At 42.3% G+C, this 26,240-nt stretch overlaps 10 protein-coding genes across 10 annotated transcripts; 6 read left to right on the top strand and 4 right to left on the bottom strand.

The window, feature by feature from the left end:
- Window positions 1-852: 852 nt before the first annotated feature.
- V1514DRAFT_98466 (uncharacterized protein) lies at window positions 853-2,747 on the top strand. The gene is made up of 2 exons (XM_066930196.1): window positions 853-2,116; window positions 2,211-2,747. The coding sequence occupies exons 1-2, from the start codon at window positions 1,317-1,319 to the stop codon at window positions 2,365-2,367; spliced, it is 957 nt and encodes a 318-aa protein (XP_066782748.1). The 5' UTR covers window positions 853-1,316; the 3' UTR covers window positions 2,368-2,747.
- A 2,877-nt stretch (window positions 2,748-5,624) lies between these two features.
- Window positions 5,625-7,968, top strand: V1514DRAFT_332717 (kinase-like domain-containing protein). The gene has a single exon (XM_066927896.1). It carries the CDS (start codon window positions 5,744-5,746, stop codon window positions 7,739-7,741), a length of 1,998 nt encoding a protein of 665 aa, XP_066782749.1. The 5' UTR covers window positions 5,625-5,743; the 3' UTR covers window positions 7,742-7,968.
- An 86-nt stretch (window positions 7,969-8,054) lies between these two features.
- Window positions 8,055-8,902, top strand: V1514DRAFT_332721 (uncharacterized protein). Its single transcript, XM_066927897.1, has 2 exons — window positions 8,055-8,320; window positions 8,408-8,902. The coding sequence occupies exons 1-2, from the start codon at window positions 8,139-8,141 to the stop codon at window positions 8,850-8,852; spliced, it is 627 nt and encodes a 208-aa protein (XP_066782750.1). The 5' UTR covers window positions 8,055-8,138; the 3' UTR covers window positions 8,853-8,902.
- Window positions 8,903-8,918: 16 nt separating this feature from the next.
- V1514DRAFT_343344 (kinase-like domain-containing protein) lies at window positions 8,919-12,658 on the bottom strand (the record flags this gene model as incomplete). Its single annotated transcript, XM_066929133.1, has 15 exons — window positions 8,919-9,688; window positions 9,777-9,829; window positions 9,893-9,959; window positions 10,017-10,068; window positions 10,161-10,371; window positions 10,451-10,466; window positions 10,543-10,596; window positions 10,665-10,778; window positions 10,836-10,911; window positions 11,035-11,119; window positions 11,147-11,339; window positions 11,418-11,586; window positions 11,641-11,978; window positions 12,038-12,387; window positions 12,450-12,658. 15 exons carry the CDS (start codon window positions 12,656-12,658, stop codon window positions 8,919-8,921), a joined length of 2,757 nt encoding a protein of 918 aa, XP_066782751.1.
- Window positions 12,659-13,106: 448 nt separating this feature from the next.
- On the bottom strand, window positions 13,107-14,561 carry V1514DRAFT_363584 (mitochondrial carrier domain-containing protein). Its single transcript, XM_066929768.1, has 3 exons — window positions 14,426-14,561; window positions 14,300-14,362; window positions 13,107-14,227 (listed from the first exon to the last, which is right to left on the bottom strand). The coding sequence occupies exons 1-3, from the start codon at window positions 14,450-14,452 to the stop codon at window positions 13,427-13,429; spliced, it is 891 nt and encodes a 296-aa protein (XP_066782752.1). The 5' UTR covers window positions 14,453-14,561; the 3' UTR covers window positions 13,107-13,426.
- A 32-nt stretch (window positions 14,562-14,593) lies between these two features.
- Window positions 14,594-16,760, top strand: V1514DRAFT_308283 (uncharacterized protein). Its single transcript, XM_066925717.1, has 3 exons — window positions 14,594-14,843; window positions 14,912-14,993; window positions 15,070-16,760. Exons 1-3 carry the CDS (start codon window positions 14,697-14,699, stop codon window positions 16,314-16,316), a joined length of 1,476 nt encoding a protein of 491 aa, XP_066782753.1. The 5' UTR covers window positions 14,594-14,696; the 3' UTR covers window positions 16,317-16,760.
- On the top strand, window positions 16,747-18,923 carry V1514DRAFT_332727 (uncharacterized protein). The gene is made up of 3 exons (XM_066927898.1): window positions 16,747-16,987; window positions 17,056-17,142; window positions 17,221-18,923. Exons 1-3 carry the CDS (start codon window positions 16,844-16,846, stop codon window positions 18,784-18,786), a joined length of 1,797 nt encoding a protein of 598 aa, XP_066782754.1. The 5' UTR covers window positions 16,747-16,843; the 3' UTR covers window positions 18,787-18,923.
- On the bottom strand, window positions 18,872-20,624 carry V1514DRAFT_352890 (uncharacterized protein). The gene is made up of 2 exons (XM_066929520.1): window positions 20,014-20,624; window positions 18,872-19,962 (listed from the first exon to the last, which is right to left on the bottom strand). Exons 1-2 carry the CDS (start codon window positions 20,527-20,529, stop codon window positions 19,024-19,026), a joined length of 1,455 nt encoding a protein of 484 aa, XP_066782755.1. The 5' UTR covers window positions 20,530-20,624; the 3' UTR covers window positions 18,872-19,023.
- Window positions 20,625-20,875: 251 nt separating this feature from the next.
- Window positions 20,876-24,597, bottom strand: V1514DRAFT_308291 (armadillo-type protein). Its single transcript, XM_066925718.1, has 4 exons — window positions 24,214-24,597; window positions 23,920-24,133; window positions 21,511-23,859; window positions 20,876-21,455 (listed from the first exon to the last, which is right to left on the bottom strand). Exons 1-4 carry the CDS (start codon window positions 24,394-24,396, stop codon window positions 21,022-21,024), a joined length of 3,180 nt encoding a protein of 1,059 aa, XP_066782756.1. The 5' UTR covers window positions 24,397-24,597; the 3' UTR covers window positions 20,876-21,021.
- Window positions 24,598-24,899: 302 nt separating this feature from the next.
- Window positions 24,900-26,169, top strand: V1514DRAFT_282143 (Glyoxalase/Bleomycin resistance protein/Dihydroxybiphenyl dioxygenase; the record flags this gene model as incomplete). Its single annotated transcript, XM_066925093.1, has 5 exons — window positions 24,900-24,940; window positions 25,051-25,212; window positions 25,280-25,470; window positions 25,537-25,655; window positions 25,726-26,169. The coding sequence occupies 5 exons, from the start codon at window positions 24,900-24,902 to the stop codon at window positions 26,167-26,169; spliced, it is 957 nt and encodes a 318-aa protein (XP_066782757.1).
- Window positions 26,170-26,240: the final 71 nt, after the last annotated feature.

The raw sequence follows: 26,240 nt of genomic DNA on the forward strand, positions 1-26,240 counted from the left end.
CATTTTTGGTTCGAGTATTCGTCATTTCCGCCGGCCGCTGCGCGGATTCGACCACTCGATATTGTCAGTTTTCGGTTTAGCTTTGAATCTTCAAGTTAACCAAGAACTAATTAGGATGGGGGCAAAAATTTACATATGAAACTAGGGTTCGGGCTATTGATGCTTTAATTTTTGCTCAACTCTTATTTTATTTTCGGATTTATTTTCAAGTTTCGTGTCTAAGGTCAACTGTTAATATAATCAGAATAATTTCTAGTTTCGCCTTTTTACTTTTTTATCACTTATTTATGAGTCTGTTATTGATTGGCAAATCTGTAGATATTCTAATGTCTGTCCATATTGTGACATTTTAACTCATGGTTCATTCCTTCCTGGGTCAGTGTTTTTTTTTGAATTTTTTAAGCCCCGTTTGGGTTTACCGATTTGCTGCTGTCTACTCTTATATGGGTTGCTTGCTGGTTATGATTTGTACCCTTTTTTTATTGTTAATTTGATGCTATGTATGTACAAAACATCGGAAAAACCGAGACATACATGTCACCAGTATCAAAAACAATCTTCCCGATCTGCCGGTAAATCGAAAGTGCATTCATTTATTTACAATCTATAATAAATAGTTATAGTTTGATTTTTTTATGAATTATTTATCTCATGTTTTTCACATCAATAATGATTTTTTTTGCCAAATGCCCAAGTTATCAACCATATTTTGGTAACGGGGTGGTACACGGGTACAACCTGGTTCCTGGTGCGTAGCGCAAACAAGGTTTGGATCATCAGAAAGTCTAATTATTAGTTAGGGTTGCACCAAAAAAAAAGTTCCCGGAACGCCAAAGCAGCGAAGTTGTAATCGAAAGTAATTAAGACAAAAAAAAGAAAAAAATAAAACATCAGGACAACGATGGCGGCAAACGAGAAAGATAGTCAATTATTAAGTTTACGTTCCCAGCATGCAATCAAACCTTCGATAATTACAAATTGAATTTACCGCATCCTCATCGCAACTGATATTTGCCCCGGCCTGCCTGTCTTACTGTATTTTGCCCATGCTCAACTAGTGTTTCCTCGTTATATTAACACTTCCTGGCACCCTCATCACCTTCTTCTCTTTCCATTATTTTACCCATCTGTCAATTCGCTCTTTATACATACTTTTACATTTGTATCTGATCTCGTATCAATTGTCATTGATCACTGTCAATTGAATTTTTGAGATCTCTGTTATCTTCGTTTTGCTATCCTGATTTTCTCTTCTTGTTTGGTTTCCCGGGGGTCTACACGTGCTTTACACCTATCTTTATTATACTGATTCAGCCATGAGTGTCATTGAGTCCTGTGGTTTACTTTCACCAAACCCTTCTCTTGATTCATTTAATTCCCAAGAGGATGAAAAAGTCTTTGAGAAGGCGTTTCAGCGAGTATTTGAAGATCGACGTCGATTTGATCAGATACTCGAGGAGCGATTGCACATTGACAATCCATTACCAACACCTAACTCTGAAGCTTGTCTTTCAAGTGACGAGACCGAGAACGACCATGAGGATCATCATCATCATCACCACGATGAAGAGGCCCTAGAATATCCATTTCCTTCTGTCGAATTTAGCTTGTTCTATCCTGACACTGCCCCACGTGACTCATGGAGACCGCAGTTGGAGACATGGATCCGAAGGAATCACTCCTACAAGATTGATCGGGTGCAGAGTAAGCCTTATTCAGCGCCAGCTAAGAGACCTTCATTTGCGCTGCGAACATCATCATCGTCGTCGTCCTCGTCGTCATCCTTCTCTGGAGAAAACGAGCCTTTGGCCACATCGCCAACAAAAAAGGCTACTAATAACAAATCATCTGTACATGCTGTTGATACAGGTTTAAGAAGTCCTACGTTCTCAATGTCTCGTTCTCCGATTCATAGCGCTACTAACAATACACCGGCTGTTAATATAAAAAGTTGTTTAGCTACACCTCCTTCTCCTGCATTATCTAGTCCGCCATCATCATCATCGTCATCATCATCTGGACGGCGTTGTATTTCTTGCGGCTCCGACCAATCACCTTGCTGGAGACCGTCATGGTCAATTGAAGCTGGTCAGTTGTGCAATTCGTGTGGTCTTCGGTATGTTCAAACTTTCAGCCAGATCAGTCGTTACCGCTATATGCGATATTTAATGACTTTTCAATAATTAATTTTATTAACAATTACGAATTAGATACAAAAAGACTGGGGCACGATGCCTTTCACCTGCATGCGGTCGAATCCCGGCCAAGGGTGAATGGGTTGCCATGAGATCAAGCCAACCAGCAGGTCGATATTCTTGCCTGTACTGTGGCGGTGGTGTTGCCGTCGGGGAGAATTCGAAACGCTGAGCTTTAGGGTTAGCGTCTTCATTGACCGAAAAGGGCAAGAAACCATTACAGAGGTTTAATTTAAGGTTTCAGCAATATGGGCAAAGAAAAAAAAAGATCAAACGCGTGCGCGCGAGTGACCAAAAAGAAAAATCAAAAACCGATAATAATAATAATATATAATAATGGGCGTGTTCAGGGAATCGGGGTGTTAATTTTTGTCACTTTGTTATTTAATTGATTTAGGAATGGTTTTGTTTTGCAAAAAAGGGACATAATATATAATTTCATATATATATTATATACTTAATTTCTGGACGGGTTTAAGCTTAAGCTCAAATCAACCAAGATTAAAGTTTTTTGCGATCAGCACGCGGTATTTGTGCAAAAGCTGGGACAAAAATTATAGAAAAGGTATACGAAAACGCTATTTTATATTATAACTTTTTGAACAAATATTGTTTGTTCTCGTCATTTCATGATTCGATTACTACATATTTAAGCGTTCTTGTTTTTTTTTTCTAAAGATGATTCAACTAACTGAACTTTTTTAATTTAGTTTTTTAAAAATAAGAAAAAAAATTTTAATCAAAATCAACATAAGCAAGCAAGAGGAAAAATAAAAAGCTTTGTGGTTATGATTTTTTAAATTTTATTTCTCGTTTAGTTGAGATATTTATTAGTAGACCTTTGAACGGTGGAAGTAGTTATCAACTTTGGGTGATCTTCTGTTTCAAGGCAAGGGAGAAGGTGGTTGGTATATGGGAGGAATTGACGATGGATGTTGATTATAGTTCTTTTTTTTTTCGATGAAGGGTGTTTCTGGGCGTTACGTTTTCTTTGGAGAGTTTACAGTTTTATAATTATTTGTTGCTTTCTTTTTATTGTTTCAGGTTTTGGTTCGTTGAATGAGAAAGAAGTAAAAGATGGAGAGATGCTTGCCAGAAGATCATTGTACAATTATACAAACGCGTTTTTTTTTGACTGTCTGCAATAAATAATAACCAACTATCGCTTGTTTTAATTTAATTTACAGTTAATTATTTTTAATTTGTTCGTTTCTCTATTTTTATTATGTAATGTATTTACAATTTTGGCAGGAATGCTTTTTCGTGACTGCGTTTTTTGTAATACAGTATTGCAAGAGCACCGGGAAAAAAAAAAAACACAAAAACACAAAACACAAAAAATTTAAACACTCAAACCATGACAGATCGAACTGTGGGGGAAGACATATTTAACCGGGCAATTTGAATAAGCAATCAATCATGTGCGATGATGTGCTACCTACCCGGGTGCACAGATTCTCGCACACAATTTTCAAGGTTTTTAATACTTCAAGATTTTAAACCCAAATTATTACTTTCAAAATGGAAAAACTCATAAAAAATTGTGGGTCCCCTGGACTGCTTATGACATCAGGATTTTAAGTATAAGAATAACGTAGTTTTGTCTATATATATGGAACCTATAATGATTTTTTGTGTGGTCCGGCTTATTTTTCAAGTTTTAGAATAGACAGTTAGTTATTGGTAAAATTGACCGTTATACAATTTTATCGAAAAAAAAATTATATAAATAAATAAAATAGTTCAAGTAATTCAAAGAATCAATTGGCATGTTCAAGTGTAATTAAAAAAAGCATTGATTTGATTTGTCAACTAGAAGAAATGCACCGCTTTTCATGTTTTAGGAGTACCTACGTACCTATGCAGGCTGCACCTGTCAGCCAAAACGGCACAGCAATATTTTTACTTTTGATGTTAGATTAGGTAAGATAAAAAGAAAAGTGTCACCAGAAGCAGCGTGGATCGGAGCAGCCGGTTTAAACCATGATCTAATTATTCATCGATTGTAATGACATTTAATTAGTTGCATCGTCAACAAAACCAAATTTTTACAACTAGTTCCTGTGCTGTTTTGTTTTGTTGCATGTTTGTTATTTTTGTAAAATTTTTTGTTATATCTAAATTATACTTGTATGGTGACTTAACCGAGAAAGAGTAAATGGCCAAATTCACGAATTGGTCAAAAAGGGTAGCAAATTGAATTTTGCAGCATGCGCTTCATTCTTGTTGACTTATTTTTTTTTTTTTTTGAAATATTTTACGTATTGGTCGGTGGTATAAAATTCATTAGAAATGAAATTGTAAACGGTTTTGAAATTGAAATTAAGCTTTAAAACATACAGCAGAGTTGGCGGCAGTGACGTATACATTTTTTTGTTCATGTTGATAGTTTTTTCAGAGTTGACTCGGCAGTCCCGATTTATCATATGTATAATTTATTTATCCGATAAAAATCGTTGAAGTATTTACCTTTACCCTCGTATAAGTGTAACCGTTTATGTCCGTTAATTTCGATATTGTAAAGAAAATATTGATGGCTTTGGACTTATTCAAAGCTGTTATATGCCATGTAATGAAATTTTAAATATGCAGGGAAACACGGCTCACATTGCAAAACGGAGTCATTGTGCTTCCTTCTTGCGTGTACGGGGAATTAGGAAGCATTTTGAATAATACGCAAATCAGCAATTACCTGTTCAAGAAAAATAATGTTGAGATTCGTTGTTCATACTTACTAGTATGTATATCATACCGTTAAGAAGAACCACAATGCAAAAATCACGACTGCTCCACTTTTGCCACAACCGACATATATGCCATGTGTCATGTAGAAATATGCTGGCAGAAATGAACATGTAATTTGCCCCTTGAATGCTTACTCGAATAAAAAGCCAAATTTCTCATGTGCCCGTTGGGGTGACATCCTGCAACACGGAGTTTCCATTGCCGATTTTTGGGCTTTTTTTCTCTCAACTCTTTTCAGCAGCCCTTCTCGTTGCAGAGGGGAAGTTAGAAAGAGTGAGAGTTGGTGGCACAAAGAGAATAAAATTTGAATAACCTTGCGACTTTCACTTTGAAGTTTTCGTTTTGGAGGTTGGGTTTTTTTTTAATTATCGAGCGTCAATTGCCATCCTAGTTTTGCTCTTCGCATGGCCGAGGCTGACTCTATCCTATCTTCCACTCAACCACAGCTGCTGCCAAAATCATCATCATCATCATCATCATCATCATCATCATCATCATCATCATCAACATCATCATCAACAACAACGTCTTCGACTCATTCGCAACAATTTCATAAGCCAGCGCCTCCGGCATTTTCTATTGCCGCACTTCCAATTCATTCCACCGCTTTTTCTACAGCCAATTGTGAGAACTCAAGTATTTGTGAGCTTCGCAACTCCCGCGTAGCTCCCGATCGTCTTAGGTAAACCAAAAAATATATATATATTATTTGTTGCTTTTGATTTATCTATTCTTCGTTGCAGAGATTTAACGCAATAATACATGATGCTAATTATATTTGCAGATCTCTTTTGCTATCTGACATGGTTGCAAGTCCTGCTGCTTTCTCACCTGATGAGGCGCCTGCCGCGACATCATCGCTAACGGCGGGGCACACGCTGCCATTTTCGTCATCTTCATCTTCCTCGTCTTCAGGTCATCATGCATCGTCCACCCGCCCTCCATACTCACTTCTGACAGCTGGCATTTCGCGGCCGCATGCCGTTCCAATACAAGTTCCTAACAGTCATAATCAAAATCATAATAATATTAATTCTTCTAATTATATCAATAACATTCCACCTCCGTCGGCGTCATCGTTATCATCAGCCACGTTGGCTTCATTTTCGCCCATATCTACTTCCTCAGTTTCTCCAATATCCACATTTTCAAGACCAACACCAATTCCTGGCACGTCATCAGCAGCTGGTGCAGCTGGCGCGGCAGTACGAAACCCATCAGTATCTTCAACATCATCAACCGATTCTTCTTCAGCTGCATCGGCTACGGATGAGGAATCATTAGAAGACTATTGCAAAGGTGGATATCACCCAGTCGCGATCGGCGAGACATTTAAAGATGGCAGGTACATGATTGTTCGCAAGCTTGGTTGGGGACATTTTTCAACCGTATGGTTGGCACGGGATTCAGTTAGCAACCGGCACGTTGCATTAAAAGTGGTCAGGTCCGCTGCTCATTACACCGAGACCGCACTGGATGAGATCAAGCTTTTGAAAAAAATTGTTACTGCAAATCCTGATCATCCGGGCAGAGCTCATGTTGTTTCCCTGTTGGATTCATTTGAGCATGTCGGACCTAATGGCACACATGTGTGCATGGTTTTTGAAGTTCTTGGTGAAAACTTGTTGGGCCTGATTCGCAGGTTCCATCACAAAGGCGTACCCGTATCGTTGGTCAAACAAATCATGAAGCAAGTCCTACTTGGTCTTGATTACATGCACCGCGAATGTGGTGTTATTCATACCGATTTAAAGCCAGAGAACGTGCTAATTGAAATTGGTGATGTTGAAGAGATTGTGAAATTGGTAGAGAAAGAAGAGGCCGCCACGCGGCGGCAAAAAGAAGAAGAACTTGCCCGGCGGCGACGAAACAGGAAGCATGCTGGTGGTCATGGTGACCGTATCGGACGGCGGTCGCGCAGGCAAACACTGATTACCGGATCGCAGCCGTTACCGTCACCCCTTGCCGCGTCGTTTAACGGTGGATCATATTTTGACAACCTGATGATGTCGCCATTAAACTCTAGGTCGACTGAAGGTTCAGTTATACCTCATGATGTAAAAGAACGCCAAAAGGTTGCGGAGTCATTGGAAAGCGGCATTTCGACCATCTCGATATCTCAAAGAACTTCGTCCGTTAACCTGGAAACAAATGCGACTGGCATTACCGTTGACACAACTACTGGTGCGTCAACTCCAGGATTGGGCGACCTGATTTCCGTCAAGATCGCAGACTTAGGCAACGCGTGCTGGGTAAACCACCATTTTACAAACGACATTCAAACAAGGCAATATAGATCTCCGGAAGTTATTTTAGGTGCCCGGTGGGGAGCATCGACGGACATCTGGTCAGTGGCGTGCATGTTTTTTGAATTAATGACTGGTGATTACTTGTTTGACCCGCAGAACGGAGTCAAGTATTCCAAGGATGATGACCATGTTGCGCAAATTATTGAACTATTGGGCCGGTTGCCCCGGCATCTGGCCATGGGTGGCAAATGGAGTTTGGAATTTTTCAATCGCAAGGGAGACTTGCGAAACATTCATAAGCTAAGACCGTGGTCCCTGCCGGACGTATTACATGATAAGTATCACCAGGACACGTTGGAAGCCGAACGGGTTGCCGCATTCTTGTTGCCCATGTTGGAGTTAAACCCTGAAAGCAGAGCTGACGCTGGTGGCATGTCAAATCACGATTGGTTGGCTGAAACATTAGGCATGGAAGGTAAACATGTGGAAAGGCAAATTGGATCGACCGGGCAGGGTATTGAGGGATGGTCGAGCGAGGTTAGACGTAATTAATTTAACCGATAATGTTTTATATATATTTCTTTTTCTTTTTTTTTTTTTTGGTTTTAAAATGGAGATGCAAGTTCTTTTTTTGTTTTTATTTTATCTTTTTTTTGGTTATATGTCGAAGGGTTTTTTTTTGTTTTGTTTTATTTTATTTAAAAACAAAGAAGGCCAAAATGTTGTAAATTATGTTGTTTGTATATATACAGTTATAGATAATTTGTTTTTCATTCTAATCATAAACAACCGAGCAATTTGGGTTTTGTCGATTTCGATTAATTAAGAGTGACGTCAGCGCCATTGAGTGTTCCTCAAATTTTTTGGTACAATTGCCAATCTTTCATAATAAGTTCACTTCTTGCTCCTCTACTTTTTTTTTTTTTCTTAATTCAATTTTTTTTTAAACATGGGATTCAGGGATCGGTTGCTTTTTTTCTATTTATTTTCTGTTGCAGTAATCAGCTTTGCCATCGCGTTGACAATCACGGCGATCGTAACGCCGCATTGGCTTTCGGCCAGGTTATACCCAGTTGATGACACGGGCCAGTCAGTCAAGATCACGTACGGTCTTGTTCAAAAATGTTCAACGTAAGTCTGGGCATTAAGAATACAATTCATGGTTTTTTTTTATGTGTGTGTATGTTGTGTGATTTGAAACGTAACATTTTTATGTAGCATTACAAATGAATGCACGCCGTTCCCCATGGAAGAATGCACGACCGGCGATCGCGAGTTTTGCAACATTTGGCGCACCACGTCGTTTATGATGTGGTTATCACTCGTTCTTTTAGGACCGGCGGTTATTTCATACGCCACGCTTATTTTAAGTAACCGGCAAACTCGTGAAACCGGTTGGCGCCTGATTGGATTATTGCTTTTTTTGATCGTGATCGTGCAGGTCGTGGCCGTCAGTGCGGTCGTGAACTTGTTGCGCACGGATGCCAACTTGCAAAATGGAAATTGGCACATTGGCATTTCTTGGGTTGCGGCTACGGGATCCGTCGTGGTCGTGTTGGGATTGCTGATCAGCACGATCGTGATTGGGTGCAAGACCGTGCCGGAATATGTGCCGATTCGGGAAGCAGTTCGGTCAAGCTTGGCTACCGATTCGGTTGCTTAATAAAGAATGTAGATTTGTATAATTGGTAATGCAATTTTTTTTGTATTTTATTTTGTGCTGTCCTTGTCATTTTATTTTTCTGCGACGAGATACAGCCGCTTGAGGCGGAGATATCTTGTTAACACGCTTTCGTTGCGGAGCAGGTGCGACATCGCTTGAACCAGCAAGTAATTCGCGCTCATCAAACTCGTAATCATACCCTCCACCAATATGACGTGGTTTGCCTGATTTTTGTTGCTGATCCGGCAACAAGTCATCAACAGCATTATAATTGTCATCGTCATACCGCCGGTGTTCACTTGATGGCCGGCGTGGATATTCATGATTGCCGCTACCGCTTTGACTGCCGCTTCTTTGGTTGCTGTTATTGCGGTATTCCGGGTACGTGGGCATAAACGATGGATCGATGGCGCTAGGTTTTTCATTAAAGTACTCCGACTCGAGCGCTTCCCTTGCGGTTATTCGCTTGGCCGGATCGTACGTGAGCAAGTCATTGATTAAATCCACCGTAGCTCTGGATTCATGGTTGAATTCCCGATCAATCCTGTTGGGCCTGAGATCGTGCAATCGAAATTGCCTGCCTCCAGGTAATACCCTGAATCCTGGCCAGATGCGTTCGTTTGGAGCCCCGATTAATTTGGTGATTAAATCAACCTGTTGTAATTCCGTATCGCCGGGCAGAATTGGTTCGCATTTAATAACTTCGCCCATGATGCACCCGGCAGCCCATTGGTCGACTGCGGAAGAATACGACGTTGCGCCAAATAAAAGTTCTGGAGACCGGTACCATATTGTTACTACTTCTGGAGTCATGGGCCGGTCAGTAAATGATCTCGCTAATCCGAAATCAGCTGGCCCCAAAAGAAAAAAAAAGAGAAAACTGTGTTAGTTTACGATTTTGTTTGATATGAAAAAAATAAATACCTATTTTCAATATGCCCTTGCTATTTAACAAAAGATTGGATATTTTCAAGTCTCTATACCAAACTATCATTAGATCTCAAAGAAACTAAAAGTATTTAAAAACTTAAACACATTACCGGTGAATGATTCCGTTGCTATGAATATAATCTAATCCTTCAAACAGCTGACTCATGAGACATTTCACTGCCATCAAAAAAATAAGCAAATTATGATTTTAACTAGATAAAAATTTGTTGATACCCTCGCTGATTGTGAATTTCACCCGAACGTTATCGAGCAAGTACGCCATATCCTAAGTACTTTTAGTTAACACGCCATGTCACCCATGCGAAATTTGAATGGAGAGGTTCATTGCAGTTTTTTGTCCTCATTGTTCATTCTTACCTGCTCAGCATACTCAAGTACAAGGTCAACATCGTCCAATCTGCTACCGACCGCAACGTCCAGCACCTTGATCACGTTTTGATGATTAAGTGACCGTAATAAAGTAAGTTCGCGAAGCGCAGAGTTTGGAATCCCATCTCGCTTGCTGTCGTCAAAAATGCGGACTGTTTTTAATGCTACTATTGTTCCATTTTCAAGATCTTTTGCTCGACTTTTTTTGACTCAAAAAAAAAAAAACCTTGATTAGTTTCTTTTTCACGTTTGATTAATATTTTAGGGATGGTACATACTATACGACGCCATAGGCTGCAAGATTCAAAAACAAGAGAAAGGAATTATTAATAATGTCGGATAAATAATATTATCACGTAGATAAACTCACTTCCTTCACCTAAAGTGTTTAACCTCTTGAATCTTCTTAATGAAGAGCTATTGCCTATAAGTTTAGTGAATCAGCGACTAGTGCTAGCATCAGCAGCAGAGGTGTGTCTTAACGAAACGTACCGAGAAATCCCACATGGGACTTGACATTTATTGGGGTACCTAAAATCGATAATATTTCAGTTTCTTCCTTTCGACGAGGCATTATTAATTCCAGGCCATTCAGGTTAAATATGTCTTGTAAGTGATCCGTTTGTAATAAAAATAATAAAAAAGCGGTAGATAAAGACTTACTGTAAGCGTTTAATTGGGACCAAACACCAACTTTCATTTTCGGGCCAAATACGAATAAAAATTTACGGGAAATCGACTGTGAATCGATATAATAATAACATAAAGATATTTTGTTTTTACAAAAACATAGCATCATTATCATTTTTAAAAATAAACAGCAATGTTAAGTACGACAACAAGACAATAAGACATTACACACAACACCAATATTACGTTTGCTCATTTTCCCAGCAAAGCCACACATCTTAAAAAAGAACCAAAAACCAAAAATCAAAAACCACAAACTATTTAACCAGTCTTACAATGAAGACTTTAAAGTATCAATGGGAGATATCTTTGATAATTTGGAATTTAACAATTCAAGTGCCTGCAATGCCTCGATGCGATTTGCAGGCAGGTATTGCATCAGGCCATCAATAATCGAATACAAAGGCTTGAGATCGTCGTTATGAGCCTCTTCCTTAAAGAGTTTTTCCAATTTTAACGGCAAGTTGTCAATGACTTCTGAAAAAAAAAAAAGAGATTTAGCGACATGGATGAACTAAAATTTTAAAAAAAAAAAAAAACATTCTATCTACTTACCTGATTCATGATTAGAAAGTTGCTCTTCAGACCCTTTTGGGTAAAGTTCTTTCAATTTGGCGTTCCATTCTTGAGGTAATCCTCCTTTATAATAAATAATGGACCTGATGATTTGATAGTCATCGCCGACAAACAAATACGGTGGGAATGCAAAGATGAACGAATAAATCTATTCATTCGCATGATTAGTTCGACTCCATGTTCAATGTATAAACCAATTTACCGTGAAACCTGCACTCCACAGGTCAACCCGGTGATCCAAAACATTTTCAAAAAATGCTTCTGGTGGCCATAAAAACCTGGGCCGGGCTAATTGGGCCGGTGAATGATCACGAAGAAAACTTTCGTTAAGATCCATAAGTCGAAGGTCTTCATCCGTTCGTTGAAACCATCCAGGCCAAGTTGCGCATTTAACAAGTTGCACAGGCACGCCGCTTTGCAACGGTTCACCATCTTCACGAGCTAACCGGTAGACAAACGGTGCGCCAATAATGCTGAACAAGGATGTCCATGACGTGGCCAAGGATTCGCGGCAAAGGAAAACGTTATCGACACTAATATCTGTAACATTTGTTAAGAAGATATCTCCATACGGACAAATTTTTTTTTTTTTTTTTTACCTGCATGTACGAGTCCGGCGTCATGAATGAACGCAACCGCCTCCAGCAATTGCCTTGAAATGCGCAAAATGGTTTCATTTTCAAATCTCATGGACGCGTCACATTCAGCGTCAATATATCGATTAATCACGTCACCAATCGAAGGTCCTAATAGTTCAAACACGAGACATTGATGATCACCGTTGGGACCAGCGTGCACGAACGAATCAAGCAATTGCAGCACAAATTTGCCTGACAAGTCATGATCATTTTTGGATGCGTGAATTTGCAAAATTTTCAAGTTTCGAAGTTCGCTTGAACAGGTTGAATGCGCTGCGGTCAAGATTTTGAGTGAGACCCAACGATCGTGACTACGAATTTTAATTAGATCAAAAAAAAAAAAGTCAAACAGTTTAAAACAAAAATTACTAACATTGCGTCGTACGCAAGCCACATTGTGTAATCATCACTATATCGCAGCTTGTGACAGATCTTGTATCGGTTATCTTTAAAAGTATCACCAAGACAAACTGGGTGATATCCGCCAGTTTTGTAGTTGGACAAGCTTTCCTCGGAGTAAAGTAATCCGGGAAAGTCTTTGTAGACGGTGTAACAAGAGTAATCACTACAGTAGTCAAACATGATTTTTCTGAACTTCAATAAATTGAAACTTTTGCAAAATAAATATGAGTGAACACTGAAACGAAGGTAGCCAAAAAAAAAAAAAAGAAAAATTGTAACAAAGCAAGGCAGATATTATTTATTTGAACCCGACCAGGCTGTTTTCCAATTCCCAAATCGGTCTTTCGCTTGACATGTGCGAACCAAAAAAAAAAAAAAAAAAAACTTTAACATCAATTAAGCGGGAAATCAGCAGTTTATACCCTTACCCAAAGTCAAGAGCTCTGGCACATTCCGTAAAAACCTGTACTGCACGTGATTGATTGTTGATTGATTAATTTTTTATTGCATCGTGCACGTCATTTTTTTTCTTTCGCCATCTTGAATGAAGATCCAGTTGTTCCACCATATAATAAACTTGTACAGTTTGGTCTTTTTTTTGCTACAGATTGGTTGATGCAACTTTAATGTACTAACATTTTTCATTTAATTAATCAAGCCTTTGTGAATCTCCATTAATTTAGTAGCAAATACTATAGTTCTATTCAATTCTTATGTTTTTTTGAGTCATTCGTGGGAGACGCGGACTTGCACGCCACGTTATGATCATCATATCGCTGATGATAGAGTAACAGATCACCAAACTTAGCCTCCATAGATCTACTTTAATTCAGACTTAATTATGCCAATTCGAGCCTATACAGTATACAATGGCTTCCATCAATGAAAAAAAAATACAAAATATTAAATTACAAGTTTAGTGCGAAACAAATATTAATTGCATGTAGTCTAGATGATGGATATGATTTGCTCATAGATCGTGAAGATGATACCGCCGCTGAGCACAAGCCTACCGAGGCGTGGGGTCGTGCCCTTCCAAAACGTAAGAATGCCTTCTTCTTTAAACAGCCGCTGTGCACAGTGCAACGTGTTCTTGTACTCCTTACTTGACTCAAGCGACTGCATTCTGGTCTTGACTGTGTCGAACGGCATCGTGCTGTACACAGTGATGATACCGGCAACGGCGCCAATGAGGAACGTAGTCGGCCCTGACAATGGAGCCGACGAGTCTTCCTTGTTACGTGCTTGAAATTTCTGCTTGAGGAACGAGTACGAGCCCATTCTGACGGCCGCGTTGGACGATTGCCGCAGCGTAACCGGAATAAGGCCCTTGTAGATAGCTGCGAAGCCGCCTTCGCGAACGAGCATGTATGAGCCATGCACTAATCCTCTATACCTTGGGTTCGGTCGCTGAGCATCGTCAATCAAGGCGGTCTTGATTGTCTCGAACGGCGTGAGCGCGAACACAGATTCCAGTACGCCGGCGCCGAACCCGGCGGCAATGCCAGCTGCGGGAGACAACTTGCCGGTCTCACGGTCGGCCAACAACTTTTTGAGCGAATCAAACCCAAGAAAACGGACCGCAGCTTTGGCAGCACAGCCGACCACCATGGTGGAACAACCCGTGTACACTGTCTTGATGCCTTCCAGCCGGGCCACATTAATCACGAGCGTAATTGGGTTTTTGGAATGCACGGTCGCAGACTTGTCAACCAATTGTAGCCGGGTTTTAGCAAACTCGAACGGATACTTTCATTATTATTAATAACACATGAGATACGTGATTGAGGACGTTGAAAAATTAAAAAAAAAATAGCATACCGTGACGGCGGCCTCGACTCCGCCGGCGACACCTCCAGCCACGAGCGACTTCCAAGGCGCAATCTAGAAAAGCAAGCAACATAAGCAACAATACAATGTACCTCCAGCATTTTCACTCAAACATACCTTTGCCTGATCTTGAGGTTTTGACATTTTGCAATTAACCAATATCGAGCTTTGTCTTGCAGAAAAATGAATTTTACAAGAGCTGCGGTGAACTTACAAAACCCGGGTAACTGAACACCCAAAAAGTTCATCGGCGCCTCCACATTTTCAATGCCCGCTAAAAAAAAAGACCGTTTGCTTGATTTTTTTATTTTTTTATTTTTTTTCCTGCTCTTTTGTTTTTGCTCGTGTGCATGGTCAACAGAACGACGACGATACCAACAACAACAAAATGCCACCGCCACCGCTTTTTATGTCTAGCAACGTTACTGCCGCAGGTGCAGCAAACGCTGCCGCAAGCACCACAGTCACAGTCACGACCGCGTCGGGCATTAAGTTGCCCATGACCGCCGCCATGGCCCGCAGCTCCGGCATCAGCGTGAGTGGTCATGATCCAAATAATTTATTGCATATGGCTAAATTTTATTTTATTTTTTTTTTTGACAGTTGCGGACAGGCAGGCCGAAGCGCAAAAAAGCCTCACGGGCTTGCTTTCACTGTCAGAAAGCTCATCTGACTTGCGATGACGGTAGGAAAATTATGACACTGATGCTTATGAAGACCAACGTTGTCGTTGTGGAGTAGACAATGCTAATTTTATCTAGCTCGCCCGTGTCAGCGCTGCATTAAGCGTGGCCTGCAGTCAACGTGTCAGGACGGTGTGCGCAAGAAGGCAAAGTATTTGCATGACGCGTCACCAGAGCAACGGCAGACTGACAAGCCGTCAAAGAAGAAACTGACGTCTACTACAACAACTACAACAACAGCAACAACCGCGCCTGCGCCGGGAACTATTGACCCGTCTTCTTTAACGCAGGACGGCGATTCGCCATCCGATTCATTATTTTCTAATTTGGATCTGTCCGGCTATGACTTTGGCTCTCGCACCGCAAATCTTGAATATTCGTACTTGTCCAATATGATTGGAGATAATAGTAATACCAATCATAGTACAATCTCGCATGCCATCAATCAGATGCAATCTTCAGTCGCCACGCAGGACCCGCTCAGCCCCGTGTACTCATCCTACAGCTTTGCAGACATGTCGGTTAGGGATTCCAATTGGGCCAGCAGGGGGCTGGCCTCGTTATTGTCCGCCAACGATCCCAACTACAATAATTCTCCGCAAAATAGTAATTCACCACCTACACCATCATCCATAACGCCACAAGTATCATCATTTACTGCAACCAACACAGCAACTCTATCATCGGCTGGCCCTCTCATACCAACAGGCCTACCGTCTCATCTGGGCCCGCGCAGTCGCAGCACCCGCCGTGTGCCTGAATCTGTCTACGCGTCTGTCACGCAGCCATTTTCATACACGCCGGGGTATCATGATTTGATTAGTTATTTAAAGTCGCGGTTTGACCGGCCGCACCTCATGCGGGTCGCCAGGTGCATGGCTGCGTTCCGGCCTAGTTTTATAGCCTGCACAAAGACATTAAAGGAAGAAGATTTGATTTTTATGGAAAAATGTTTTCAGCGCACGTTATTTGAATACGAAAAATTCATTTCGTACAGCGGTACGCCGACGATTGTCTGGCGGCGTACCGGCCAGGTTGCGGCCGTTGGCAAGGAATTTTGCATTCTGACAGGCTGGACTAAAGACGAACTGTTGGGCAAGCGCACGTTTGTGGTCGAACTTATGGATGATCACTCTGTGCTTGAATATTTTGAAGGTTTCAGCAAGCTTGCCTTTGGTGATTCTCGTGGCGCAACCATGATGGAATGTACATTGCTGGGCCCTACCGGTCGCAAGATTCCGACCGCGTGTACGTGGACCATCAAGCGCGACGTATTTGACATTCCAATGATGATTGTCGGCAATTTCCTGCCCATTTTGAATTAAGTTATTTTTTTTGTCCACATTGTAAAATGAGTTCAGGCGCGTTAAAAAGTTGTCAATTTTTTTTTGGTTTTTTTTTTATTTTTTTTTAAAATATGTTTGGGATATTTTGGTGAAAATACGAATGTTTCTGTTTAACTTTGGAGTCAGGTATGTATGTGCATGAGTCATGTATCAGTTATCCATTCGCGCACAGTCAGTTATTTTACATGCGTGATCACTTTGTAATTGTACTGTTAATTGGTTTTATTGAATAGTTGATATATTCTGACAACAAGTTGGCAATTTTAATAAAATTTGTAGTTTTATAAAAAGATTGAACTCTTAACTATAACGATCGTTGGCATTGCTAATCGTCGGGTTAGGTTAATTGCCACTTGGTGTTCGGGGCAAATCTTTCGCGCGACAAGATTTTTTTTGAAAAAAAAAAAAAAAAAAAAAAAAAAACCGACTCCATAGATTTCCTTATCTAGATTTTTGTCCATTCTTTTATAGAAAGAACTATTAAAGAGAGAGAAATATAGAAAATCATGTCGTCAGAAAGTACTAATGCTGCGGTCGATCAAGTTGCCGACCAGTTGCAGAAGACATATCTTGATGAGGTGACTGGCGAGCAAGTGTCCAAGACCGAATTGAAGAAGCGACAGAAGCAACGTGCGCTGGAACAGAAGCGTGTATGTTTTAAATTTTCCTCACGTTGAAGAGATTGTTGGATCTTTGAGCTAATCAAGTTTTAATACAGAAGGAGAAAGCCGCTGCAGCTGCTGAGAAAGCTCCTGCCCAGAGCAACAAAAAGAAATCTGCCGATGAAGAAGAATTGACTCCTAATGTATGTAATTATAACATCTACTACCTAAGATTGAGGTAAACGAGAGACCAAGAATTTGAAGCTAACGGAATTTTTTAGCAATACTTCAAGCTACGATCGCGTGAGATTGAGGCCCTTCGCAAGAGCCATAATCCTGATCCGTACCCGCACAAGTTCCACGTGAACACGCGGTTCCATGAGTTCATCACCAAGTATTCCACGCTTAGTCGTGGCCAGACCTTGCCCGAGGAGGAAATCACGGTGGCCGGTCGCATCCACGTCAAGCGTGAGTCCGGTTCGAAGCTCAAGTTTTACGACTTGCATGCCGAAAGTTATTCGATTCAGATCGTGTCCCAGGCTCAAGACGCTGCCGATGGCACGTACGACGCCATGCATGAGCACATCAGCCGTGGCGACATCATCGGCGTGCGCGGGTACCCTGGCCGCACGCAGCCGCAACGCGGCGGCGAAGGCACGGTGTCCATCTTTGCCCGCGAGGTCGTGCTGTTGTCGCCGTCGCTGCACATGCTGCCGACCGAGCGGTACGGGTTTAAGGATCAAGAATCTCGTTACCGGCAGCGATATCTGGACCTGATCATGAACAATTCCACAAGGGACACGTTCATAACCAGGGCCAAGATTGTCAGCTACATGCGCCGGTATTTTGATTCTCGGGATTTTGTCGAGGTCGAAACGCCAATGATGAACATGATTGCTGGTGGTGCCACGGCCAAACCGTTCATCACTCATCACAACGATCTTAACATGGACCTGTTTATGCGCGTGGCTCCGGAGCTGTACCTAAAGATGTTGGTCGTCGGTGGCATCGAACGCGTGTACGAGATTGGCCGGCAATTCAGAAACGAGGGCATTGACCTGACCCACAACCCTGAGTTTACGACTTGCGAGTTCTATCAGGCTTACGCGGATTACCACGACCTGATGGACATGACCGAAGACTTGTTTTCCAACATGGTTAAGGACATCACCGGTGATTACAAGGTCAAGTACCAACCGGGCGGACCTGACGGCCCCACGCTTGATATCGACTTCAGCCGGCCGTGGAAGCGGTTGGACATGATCACCACGTTGGAAGAGAAACTCAATGTCAAGTTCCCACCTGGTGATGAACTGCACACGGAACAAACCAACAAGTTCTTGCGCGACTTGCTCGCCAGGGAAAACCTCGTGTGCACGCCGCCACTCACGAACGCGCGCATGCTTGATAAGTTGGTGGGCGATTACATTGAAGACGTATGCATCAACCCAACGTTCATCACCGGCCACCCGCAAATGATGTCGCCGTTGGCCAAGTATCACCGATCCGTGCCCGGCATTTGCGAACGGTTCGAACTGTTTGTGGCTACCAAGGAATTGGCCAACGCATACACGGAATTAAACGACCCGTTCGATCAGCGGGCTAGATTCGAAGAGCAAGCTAATCAAAAGGCGCAAGGTGATGACGAGGCGCAATTGGTTGACGAAACTTTCTGCACCGCGCTTGAATACGGCTTACCCCCTACCGGTGGATGGGGTGCTGGTATCGATCGGTTGGCCATGTTCTTAACCAACTCGCATTCCATCAAGGAAGTCTTACTGTTCCCGGCCATGAAGCCAGAACAGAAAGTTGAGAAGACCGAGACTGAAGACGCCAAGAAAGATTAAGTCATTTGACTATAGAGCAGCTTTCCTTTTTTGTCTTTTTATGTGTTTCTTTTAAAAAAAAAATAATAAAGTTATAAGTGTATATTTAATATCAAGACTTTTTTTAATATTCCAATTTACCCATTAACATACAAAAGACGCAAAAAACACAAAAATAAAAATTTTACAACATACTACAATTAAAAAACCAAAAAAAAAAAAAAAAAAACAAAACAAAAACAAGGTCATTCTTTTTCTTTACTTGAGTGAAACTAGCTTCACGTCGAAGGTAAGTCTAGAATTGGCTGGAATTCCAGGCAGGGCCTTCTTGCCATAGGCAAGGTTGGCAGGCACGATGATGCGACGCTCACCCTTAACAGCCAGTCCCTTAACACCAATATCCCATCCCTTGATGACTTCACCTTTACCTAAAGTAAACACAAACGGCTTACCCTTGGTATTGCTATCAAAAACCTTGCCGTTATCCAACTTGCCAATGTATCTGACGCCAACTTTTTGACCGTTCTTGGCACCAGCACCTTCGCCAACCTTGCGGTCCTCAGCAATCACGCCACCTTCAAGTTTTTGAGATTTCACGGCCGGCGTGGCAGTAGCAGTAGCAGCAGCAGCAGCAGCGACGGCACCTTTACCGGTGGGTCCCTGTTCAAGTTCCTTAGCAAAAGTAACCTTCTTATCCTTCTCGGCAACGGCAGGAGCAGCAGTGGCGGATCCATCAGCAGCCTTGAGCTTCTTTGCCTGCTGCTTCTTGGAAGCCTTGTCTGCGGACTTGGCGGCAGCAACGTCCTTCTCAATCAAGTCATCCAACGACTTTTCCTCATCTTCATCAGCGGCTCTCTTGCCATTGGCCTTCTTCTTGGAAGCCTTATCAGTTTTGGCCAGAGCAGCAACCTTGGCCTCAAGCTTAGCCTCCTTCTCATCAATCTCTTCGATGCGGCTCTCAATGTCATCAAGCTCGTCGCTCTCTTCATCAGAGTACTCGACAAGAAGCTCATCCTCATCAGGTGACAAGTCATAGTCGGATTCATCATCAGACTCTTCCTCAGAATCGTAGTCGTCTGATTGGTCAAACGGATGCTCGACGTAGTTTCCGATAAGAGACACAACGTAGGAACCAGTGACGTCAAACAAAATCTCCTCGTCAGGTCCAATCACGAGATCAAGTGGTTGTTGATAAAGCTACAATATTCGTTAGAAACCAAAAAAAAAAAAAAAAAAAAAAAAACTCACAGTCTCGGGTGACAGAGTGCAAAGAACAGTTTCTTCAATCTCAAACTCATCATCCTCGTCATCGTCCTCGTCCTCGTCCTCGTCATCATCCTCATCCTCATCCTCATCCTCATCCTCATCAGCCATCTCGACATCGTCGGCCTTGGCATCTGCCTTCTTGGCCTTGCTCTTGACCTTTGGCTCTTCTTTCTTCTTGTTATTCTTACCCTTCTTCACTTCTTCTTCTTCTTCCTCCTCCTCCTCCTCCTCCTCCTCCTCCTCTTCATCATCATCCACAAAATCCTCATCGTCTTCATCATCCTCATCGTCATCGTATGGCAATCCACCTTCAGGGAATGCAGCAGGCTTCTTCAAGATTCTGATCGTACTCGGAGTCTTCTCATCATCAATCGGGTTCGGATCAATAGCCGCCAGTGTGATGCGCACGGTGACTGGGAAATCATCGTCAGTGGCGGTCACTGGGATGCCAGGGATGACCTTAAGAGTGTAAGTAGAAAACGGAACCAAACCAGACATTTTGTGTATTAATAAAAAAAAAATAAATTGTAAAGAAAAGAAAAAAAACTTGTCTTTATAAATAATACAGAAGACAGGGGTAAAAAAAAAAAAAAGAACAAAAGAGAAAGAACGCGAATACGTTTAGGAAACAAAATTTTTTTATACTTTTTTTTTTTGTTTTGCTCCTTCCGCAATTAATTTGTGCCTGACAACCGTTGCCGCCATCGCGTTTACTAAACGTTTAGTCATGGGAAAGCATTCATCTATTCGACATGGAAGAGGAGAATGTTGCACATCAAATGTTCTGAGATTAGACATCTCAAGGTACCGTTCATCTCAAACTATAGTATGCGCTCAAGCAAAACACCACGAGAAAAATATAAATTTTGTTTGAATTAACATAAGATTATAAACTACAATACCTCCTTTCTTGAATACATACAAAAAAAAAAAAAAAGAAAAAACCGAAAAGACATGTGAATAATAGCAAAAACCCCAGCTTACTGCAGCTTACTGCAGCGCCCGCACAACCCGTTCGGCCGTCTGGCCCTGCAGTGCTTTTGCATCTAATGCTTTCTTGACCGATTCCACAATATGCGGCACATGCTTCTGCACGGCCGGATGCTGCTTCTCAATCAAGTCCACCAGAAACGAATACGCATACGTGGCAGCCTCCTCATCGTTCACGATCGGTAACGTTGTGATCCAGGCGTCAATCACGTTATCCCTATCAGCAACATGACCACTATTAAACTTCAAAATCTTGGCGATCGCTGCAGACACGTTCTCGGTCGCATGCACGTTGTCGTCGCTGCGGGCATCGGAGATCGAAAGCACCTGGAACAATGTCGGTATGACTTGGCCTACCGTGGCTGAGTAGGTCTCACCGCCAAACTGTGCGGCCGCTCCTATTCCATAGGCTGCAGCTTGTCGTAAATTGGCATCTATAACAAAGTCAGAATTTAAAGTTAGATTTTTTTTTTATGTATAAAACCATACTTTCATCGGTCAGTGCGTTGGCTATCGATTGTAAAAATAAATCCTTATATCTCCACGACTCGGGACCAACGAATTCAATCAAGTCATCGTACACGCACAACACAAATTCTCGGCATTCAACCTCAGCTCTTGCCCCCAATTCACTTAACAAAGGTAACAAGTTTTCAAATGATGGTAAGAATGACGTGCGCTGAGATTTGAACACGGAATGAATCGCCTTGTTCACTTCGCCAACAAATTCTTCATCAATAAGCATGTCCTCGTCCTTATCAGACTCGTCATACTCTTCGTATTCATCAGCATTACTTGCTCGAGCATGCACCCGATTCTTGTAATCACCAACGTTAGTCACAACCGACTTTGCAAATTGTTCCATGTCATCCTGAGTAAGACAGTTAATGCCAATAACCTCGACCGATTGATAGAACGTGGTGTAAAAAACAGTCAGCAGTTCAACATATGGTTCGACCGTAAGAACTTCAAGAAGTTTCGACACAATCTGCCTCCAGTATGCGGCCAATTTTTCCGTGTTATTCGGACCCGAGTCACGAATGGCAGTCAACAAATGCGGAACTGCCTGAGCAGCGGCAATGCGAACACCATCATGAAAAAAAAAACTTAAAGACGGAACCACGATTTCTTCCAAAATCTCTTTAACGTAGGGCTCGAACGCACCACCGAGTTCAGCAGCGTAAACACTCAACAACTCAATCGCGGTACATTTATCATCCAACAAGCTGGTGCGAATGCCGATATGCTTGCCCTGAACTGGCACGAGCTCCCAGCCTTCCTTATCAAACGACTCAGCTTCTTGTGTGTCATCAATAATTTGTAATTCAGGTTTGGTCTTGCCGGCTTCGAGAAGTGGGGGCATGACTCCGGAAAGGTAAGGCAAGAAGTCCGTACCAAGAACTCGACATATTCTACCCCAAGCTTGAATAAGATACGAAGCTGCTGGATCATCGGGTTCAGTAATGGTCTGCTGAATACTAGCCAGGATGGTGATAAGCTGGTTCGACAACGGAGCAAATTTCTCCTTGCCCACTGCCAGGGCAATCAAGGATGCGCATTCAATGCACCTGGCCCTAAGCACGCGATATTCCTTCGACATGTCTTGTTGAAGCACGTTAAACAAAATTGGCATCATGGTGTCGTAATATGCATTAAACTTTGTGCTCGCAGCATCGGCAACAATCGCAATCGTGGTTAACACTTGGCCTTGCACGTATTTCTTGGGACTTTGAAGAAGAACCATTAGGTGGCTTAGCAAACTGTCAAGGAAAGGTTCGACCGTCTCGGTCTCTGCGTCTTCGCAAAAATTGACCGTGGCAGCAGCTGCGTGAGCCTGCACTCGTGGTTCGGGAGACTCCATAACCTGGATAAGCGCAGGTAGGACTCTTGAGCCAAAATTGGTTTGCAAGTCATCAGCAAAATCAGTGCACATCTGACCTATGGCGTTGCAAGCACCCCACTGAACTCTGGGATGAGAATCCTGCAACAACGGCAAAACCATGTCGAGAACTTTGGATAACTCGCTTAGCATGTATTCCCTGCAACCTTCAGCAAACGACGAGATGGCCATGAGTGCCGCATATCGCTCTTGCCATCTGGCAGACGAAATCAACTGCGGAAGCCATTGAAACAGCGGAGGTAAAAGTAACTCGCCGCCAAGCTTGCAAGCCAACCGATCCAAACTTTGTCGGGCAGCAACGTGCGTGGAATCGGCTTCGTCTGAATCGAGATCATCTTCTTCCCTCCAGGCCGAGCATTGCTCGTCGTCATCCTCGCCAACTTCAGTCATCAACGAAAGGCACTGCACCACCATCTCAGAAGAGTACAGGGGCTCCTTCTTGCACATTTTTGGAGCTTCGTCGGCAAATGTGGTCAAAAGTTCCAACGCGGCTTCCCTAGCCGATGAATCCATGTCCTTGTTTTTAATGACTGAAATATTGAACTCGACAATGGATTTAAAGTATGGCCTAAAAATTTTGGGAGCAAGCGTGGCCATGTCAATCAAAGGTGACAATGCGGATGTTAGTTCATCAGCCTTGTCGACAGTGTTCAACGGAACCAAAACGTTTAACAGATCTGGAACAAGCGCCTTGAGGCTGTCCCATACGGACTTTGGCGACCGTTCAAAATACGACGTAAACGCAACGATCGCAGCAATCCGGACTTTTTCATCTGGATCCTGAAATCCGGCCTTGAAAACATTAAGGATGGCAGCGAGGTTATCCTTGCTGATTATCTGAGGAGCGGAGGCAAATATTCTGAACGCGCCTTCCCGTAGACCACTGTTTGGCGACTCTGAGGCCCTAAACAAAACGGCCAACAGCTCTGGCCATTGTTCTGTTTTATTAGTTAAAAATTAAAAAAAAAAAAAAAGATAGATAGTAAGTCCCGACATACCAGAAGTGCCAGCCACAATCTCTGAGATGGTGTCGCAAATTTTATGACGAATATCAGTTACTTGCTCGTTGCTGAGAGCTTGAAGAAAGATCTGTTTCGTCTTTGCTTGTACCTCAGGCGAGACCTTGTCGAGATGCCTGCTTGTAAGGTAGTCGCCGCCATCTACTGGTTTGATTGATATTCGCCGAAACAGAACGGCCGCTAATGATCTGATCTAAAAGAATAAAAGAATGACATGTTAATCTTTTAAATTTTTTTTTTTTTTTTTTTTTTAATTTTGCTCTTTTTGCGTACAGTATGGGATTCGCTAAAAAGCGATTGTTCAGCTAACCCGAGCATGAGCAGATCAAGCTGAGACGTGACCCATTCATTATTTAGACTCTCTTCGGCAGCCGATCGAGCCGCGTTGTCGGTAGACGTTATCGCATTAAGCAAACGAAGCAAGGCTTCAGTAGCCTCAGGTGGAATGCTTGACATGATTTACTTTGTTCTCTCCTTTATCTGATTTGCAATGAGCCGCGAAAAAAAACTTAAAAATAAATGATCCACGACTTTAAGCAATGTAAAAAAAAAAAAAGAGAAAAAAGTACTCTTTTTTTCTTTTTCTTTTTTTTTTTTTTGGTATTTTTTCTGGTTTTCTAGTACAGTCGTGATCTGTATAATTTTTTTTTCCTTTCGCGGCTCGTGAAGAAATCAAAAACTGCGTTCGCGGGTTGCGGATTTGGCGACCCAAAATAAGCCGAGCGCAAAAAAATTCTTTAATTTTTTTTTTTTTTTTTTTTTTTTGGGTCGTCCGAGAAAAGAATTGACGTATGAAAATGCGTTTCAATCTCTTATCGCCTGTCACGCGCGCTACCAGAAACCTCTTTTCTGTCTCCAGCAGCTGTATTGTTTCTTCAATTCGTCCAATTGCGTCTTCAAAGCCAGCAATTGCTTCTGTGCTTGCATCTTCTTTTCGTTTGTATTCATCTGTATCGACCATGACTACGGATCCATCTACCTACAAGCTCAATCACACGATGTACGTCATGAGGGGAAGGGTACGACGACGACGATGACGACGACGTTGTTGTTGTTGTTGTTGTTGTTAATGTGGTGGTGGTGATTCAGTATGTTCTGACTGATCGACAGGATTCGTGTCAAGGACCCAAAGAAGTCAATTGAGTTCTACGAAAGCAACTTCGGGTTGAAGGTCATCCGCACGTTGGACTTCCCCGAGAACAAGTTCTCGCTCTACTTTCTGGCATTTGATGGTGAAAATGCTGTCAGCAAGGGCAAGGAATGGACCGACCGGTAAGGGTGTCATATGTCTTATCTTTTGTCTGTGCGTGGCATGATGTTAACGGTTGATTGGTTTTAGTGAGGGCCTGTTGGAACTTACACACAACTACGGCACCGAAAACGACACCGAGTACAAGGTCAACAATGGTAACGTTGACCCGCATCGAGGTTTTGGTCACATCTGCTTCTCTGTCGATAATATTGAGGTTGTTGAGCAGAACCTGTTGAAGAACGGTGCCAAGTTTCAAAAGAAATTGTCCGATGGCAGACGTGAGTAGTTCGTTGTGGGGCTTGTTTTTACCTATTTTCATACAGCTGCTAACCATACGCATGCAGAGAAAGACATTGCGTTTGTGCTTGACCCGGACGGATATTGGGTTGAGCTCATCTGGACCCGCCGTCCCAAGACCGAGGGCGTGACCGACCCGTCCACGTACAGATTTAACCATACGATGGTATATACATTTACCTCAAACTATTTTATATAGGTGATGAACATTTTGAGTATTAACTGTGGCTATTTAGATTCGAGTTAAGGACCCAAAGAAGTCGCTTGAGTTTTACCAAACCGTTTTGGGCTTGAAGCTTTTGCGCACAAAAGCGCACGAAAATGCCAAGTTTACTTTATACTTTTTGGGCTATAACAACGACGCCAATTTCGTGGTTGATTCTCCCGAATCGTACAATTTCGAAGGTGTTGTCGAGTTGACGCATAACTGGGGGACCGAATCTGACCCTGAATTCAAGGGCTATCACAACGGCAACGACGAGCCTCAGGGTTTTGGTCACTTGTGCATTTCTGTCGATGATCTTGACGCTGCTGCCGAACGGTTCGAACAACTCAAGGTGAATTGGAAGAAGCGGCTGACTGATGGCCGCATGAAGAACGTGGCGTTTATTTTGGATCCGGACAACTACTGGATCGAAGTTATCCAGAACGAGGCAATCAAGTCCAAGGCTCAGTGGTAAGTAAACTGAGAGCAGGACAGGTTTTTAATTACTTTGTTTTTTTATTTATTTGTATTTGTATTTTTTTTTTT

The sequence above is a fragment of the Lipomyces japonicus genome (assembly GCF_038497905.1).
Source record: "Lipomyces japonicus strain CBS 7319 unplaced genomic scaffold V1514scaffold_25, whole genome shotgun sequence".
Taxonomy (NCBI): Eukaryota; Fungi; Ascomycota; class Lipomycetes; order Lipomycetales; family Lipomycetaceae; genus Lipomyces; species Lipomyces japonicus.

Bases quoted from the DNA above. Each gene is read 5' to 3' on its own strand.
- V1514DRAFT_98466 (XM_066930196.1), top strand. From the start codon at position 1,317: ATGAGTGTCATTGAGTCCTGTGGTTTACTTTCACCAAACCCTTCTCTT. The intron at 2,117-2,210 runs GTATGTTCAAAC...ATTACGAATTAG, and splicing joins TGCAATTCGTGTGGTCTTCG to ATACAAAAAGACTGGGGCAC.
- V1514DRAFT_332717 (XM_066927896.1), top strand. From the start codon at position 5,744: ATGGTTGCAAGTCCTGCTGCTTTCTCACCTGATGAGGCGCCTGCCGCG.
- V1514DRAFT_332721 (XM_066927897.1), top strand. From the start codon at position 8,139: ATGGGATTCAGGGATCGGTTGCTTTTTTTCTATTTATTTTCTGTTGCA. The intron at 8,321-8,407 runs GTAAGTCTGGGC...ATTTTTATGTAG, and splicing joins CTTGTTCAAAAATGTTCAAC to CATTACAAATGAATGCACGC.
- V1514DRAFT_363584 (XM_066929768.1), bottom strand. From the start codon at position 14,452: ATGTCAAAACCTCAAGATCAGGCAAAG. The intron at 14,363-14,425 runs GTATGTTTGAGT...TTGCTTTTCTAG, and splicing joins AACCTCAAGATCAGGCAAAG to ATTGCGCCTTGGAAGTCGCT. The intron at 14,228-14,299 runs GTATGCTATTTT...TAATAATGAAAG, and splicing joins GAGTCGAGGCCGCCGTCACG to TATCCGTTCGAGTTTGCTAA.
- V1514DRAFT_308283 (XM_066925717.1), top strand. From the start codon at position 14,697: ATGCCACCGCCACCGCTTTTTATGTCTAGCAACGTTACTGCCGCAGGT. The intron at 14,844-14,911 runs GTGAGTGGTCAT...TTTTTTTGACAG, and splicing joins CCCGCAGCTCCGGCATCAGC to TTGCGGACAGGCAGGCCGAA. The intron at 14,994-15,069 runs GTAGGAAAATTA...AATTTTATCTAG, and splicing joins TCATCTGACTTGCGATGACG to CTCGCCCGTGTCAGCGCTGC.
- V1514DRAFT_332727 (XM_066927898.1), top strand. From the start codon at position 16,844: ATGTCGTCAGAAAGTACTAATGCTGCGGTCGATCAAGTTGCCGACCAG. The intron at 16,988-17,055 runs GTATGTTTTAAA...GTTTTAATACAG, and splicing joins GTGCGCTGGAACAGAAGCGT to AAGGAGAAAGCCGCTGCAGC. The intron at 17,143-17,220 runs GTATGTAATTAT...GGAATTTTTTAG, and splicing joins AAGAAGAATTGACTCCTAAT to CAATACTTCAAGCTACGATC.
- V1514DRAFT_352890 (XM_066929520.1), bottom strand. From the start codon at position 20,529: ATGTCTGGTTTGGTTCCGTTTTCTACTTACACTCTTAAGGTCATCCCT. The intron at 19,963-20,013 runs GTGAGTTTTTTT...CGAATATTGTAG, and splicing joins GCACTCTGTCACCCGAGACT to CTTTATCAACAACCACTTGA.
- V1514DRAFT_308291 (XM_066925718.1), bottom strand. From the start codon at position 24,396: ATGTCAAGCATTCCACCTGAGGCTACTGAAGCCTTGCTTCGTTTGCTT. The intron at 24,134-24,213 runs GTACGCAAAAAG...TTATTCTTTTAG, and splicing joins TTTTTAGCGAATCCCATACT to ATCAGATCATTAGCGGCCGT. The intron at 21,456-21,510 runs GTATGGTTTTAT...ACTTTGTTATAG, and splicing joins CAACGCACTGACCGATGAAA to ATGCCAATTTACGACAAGCT.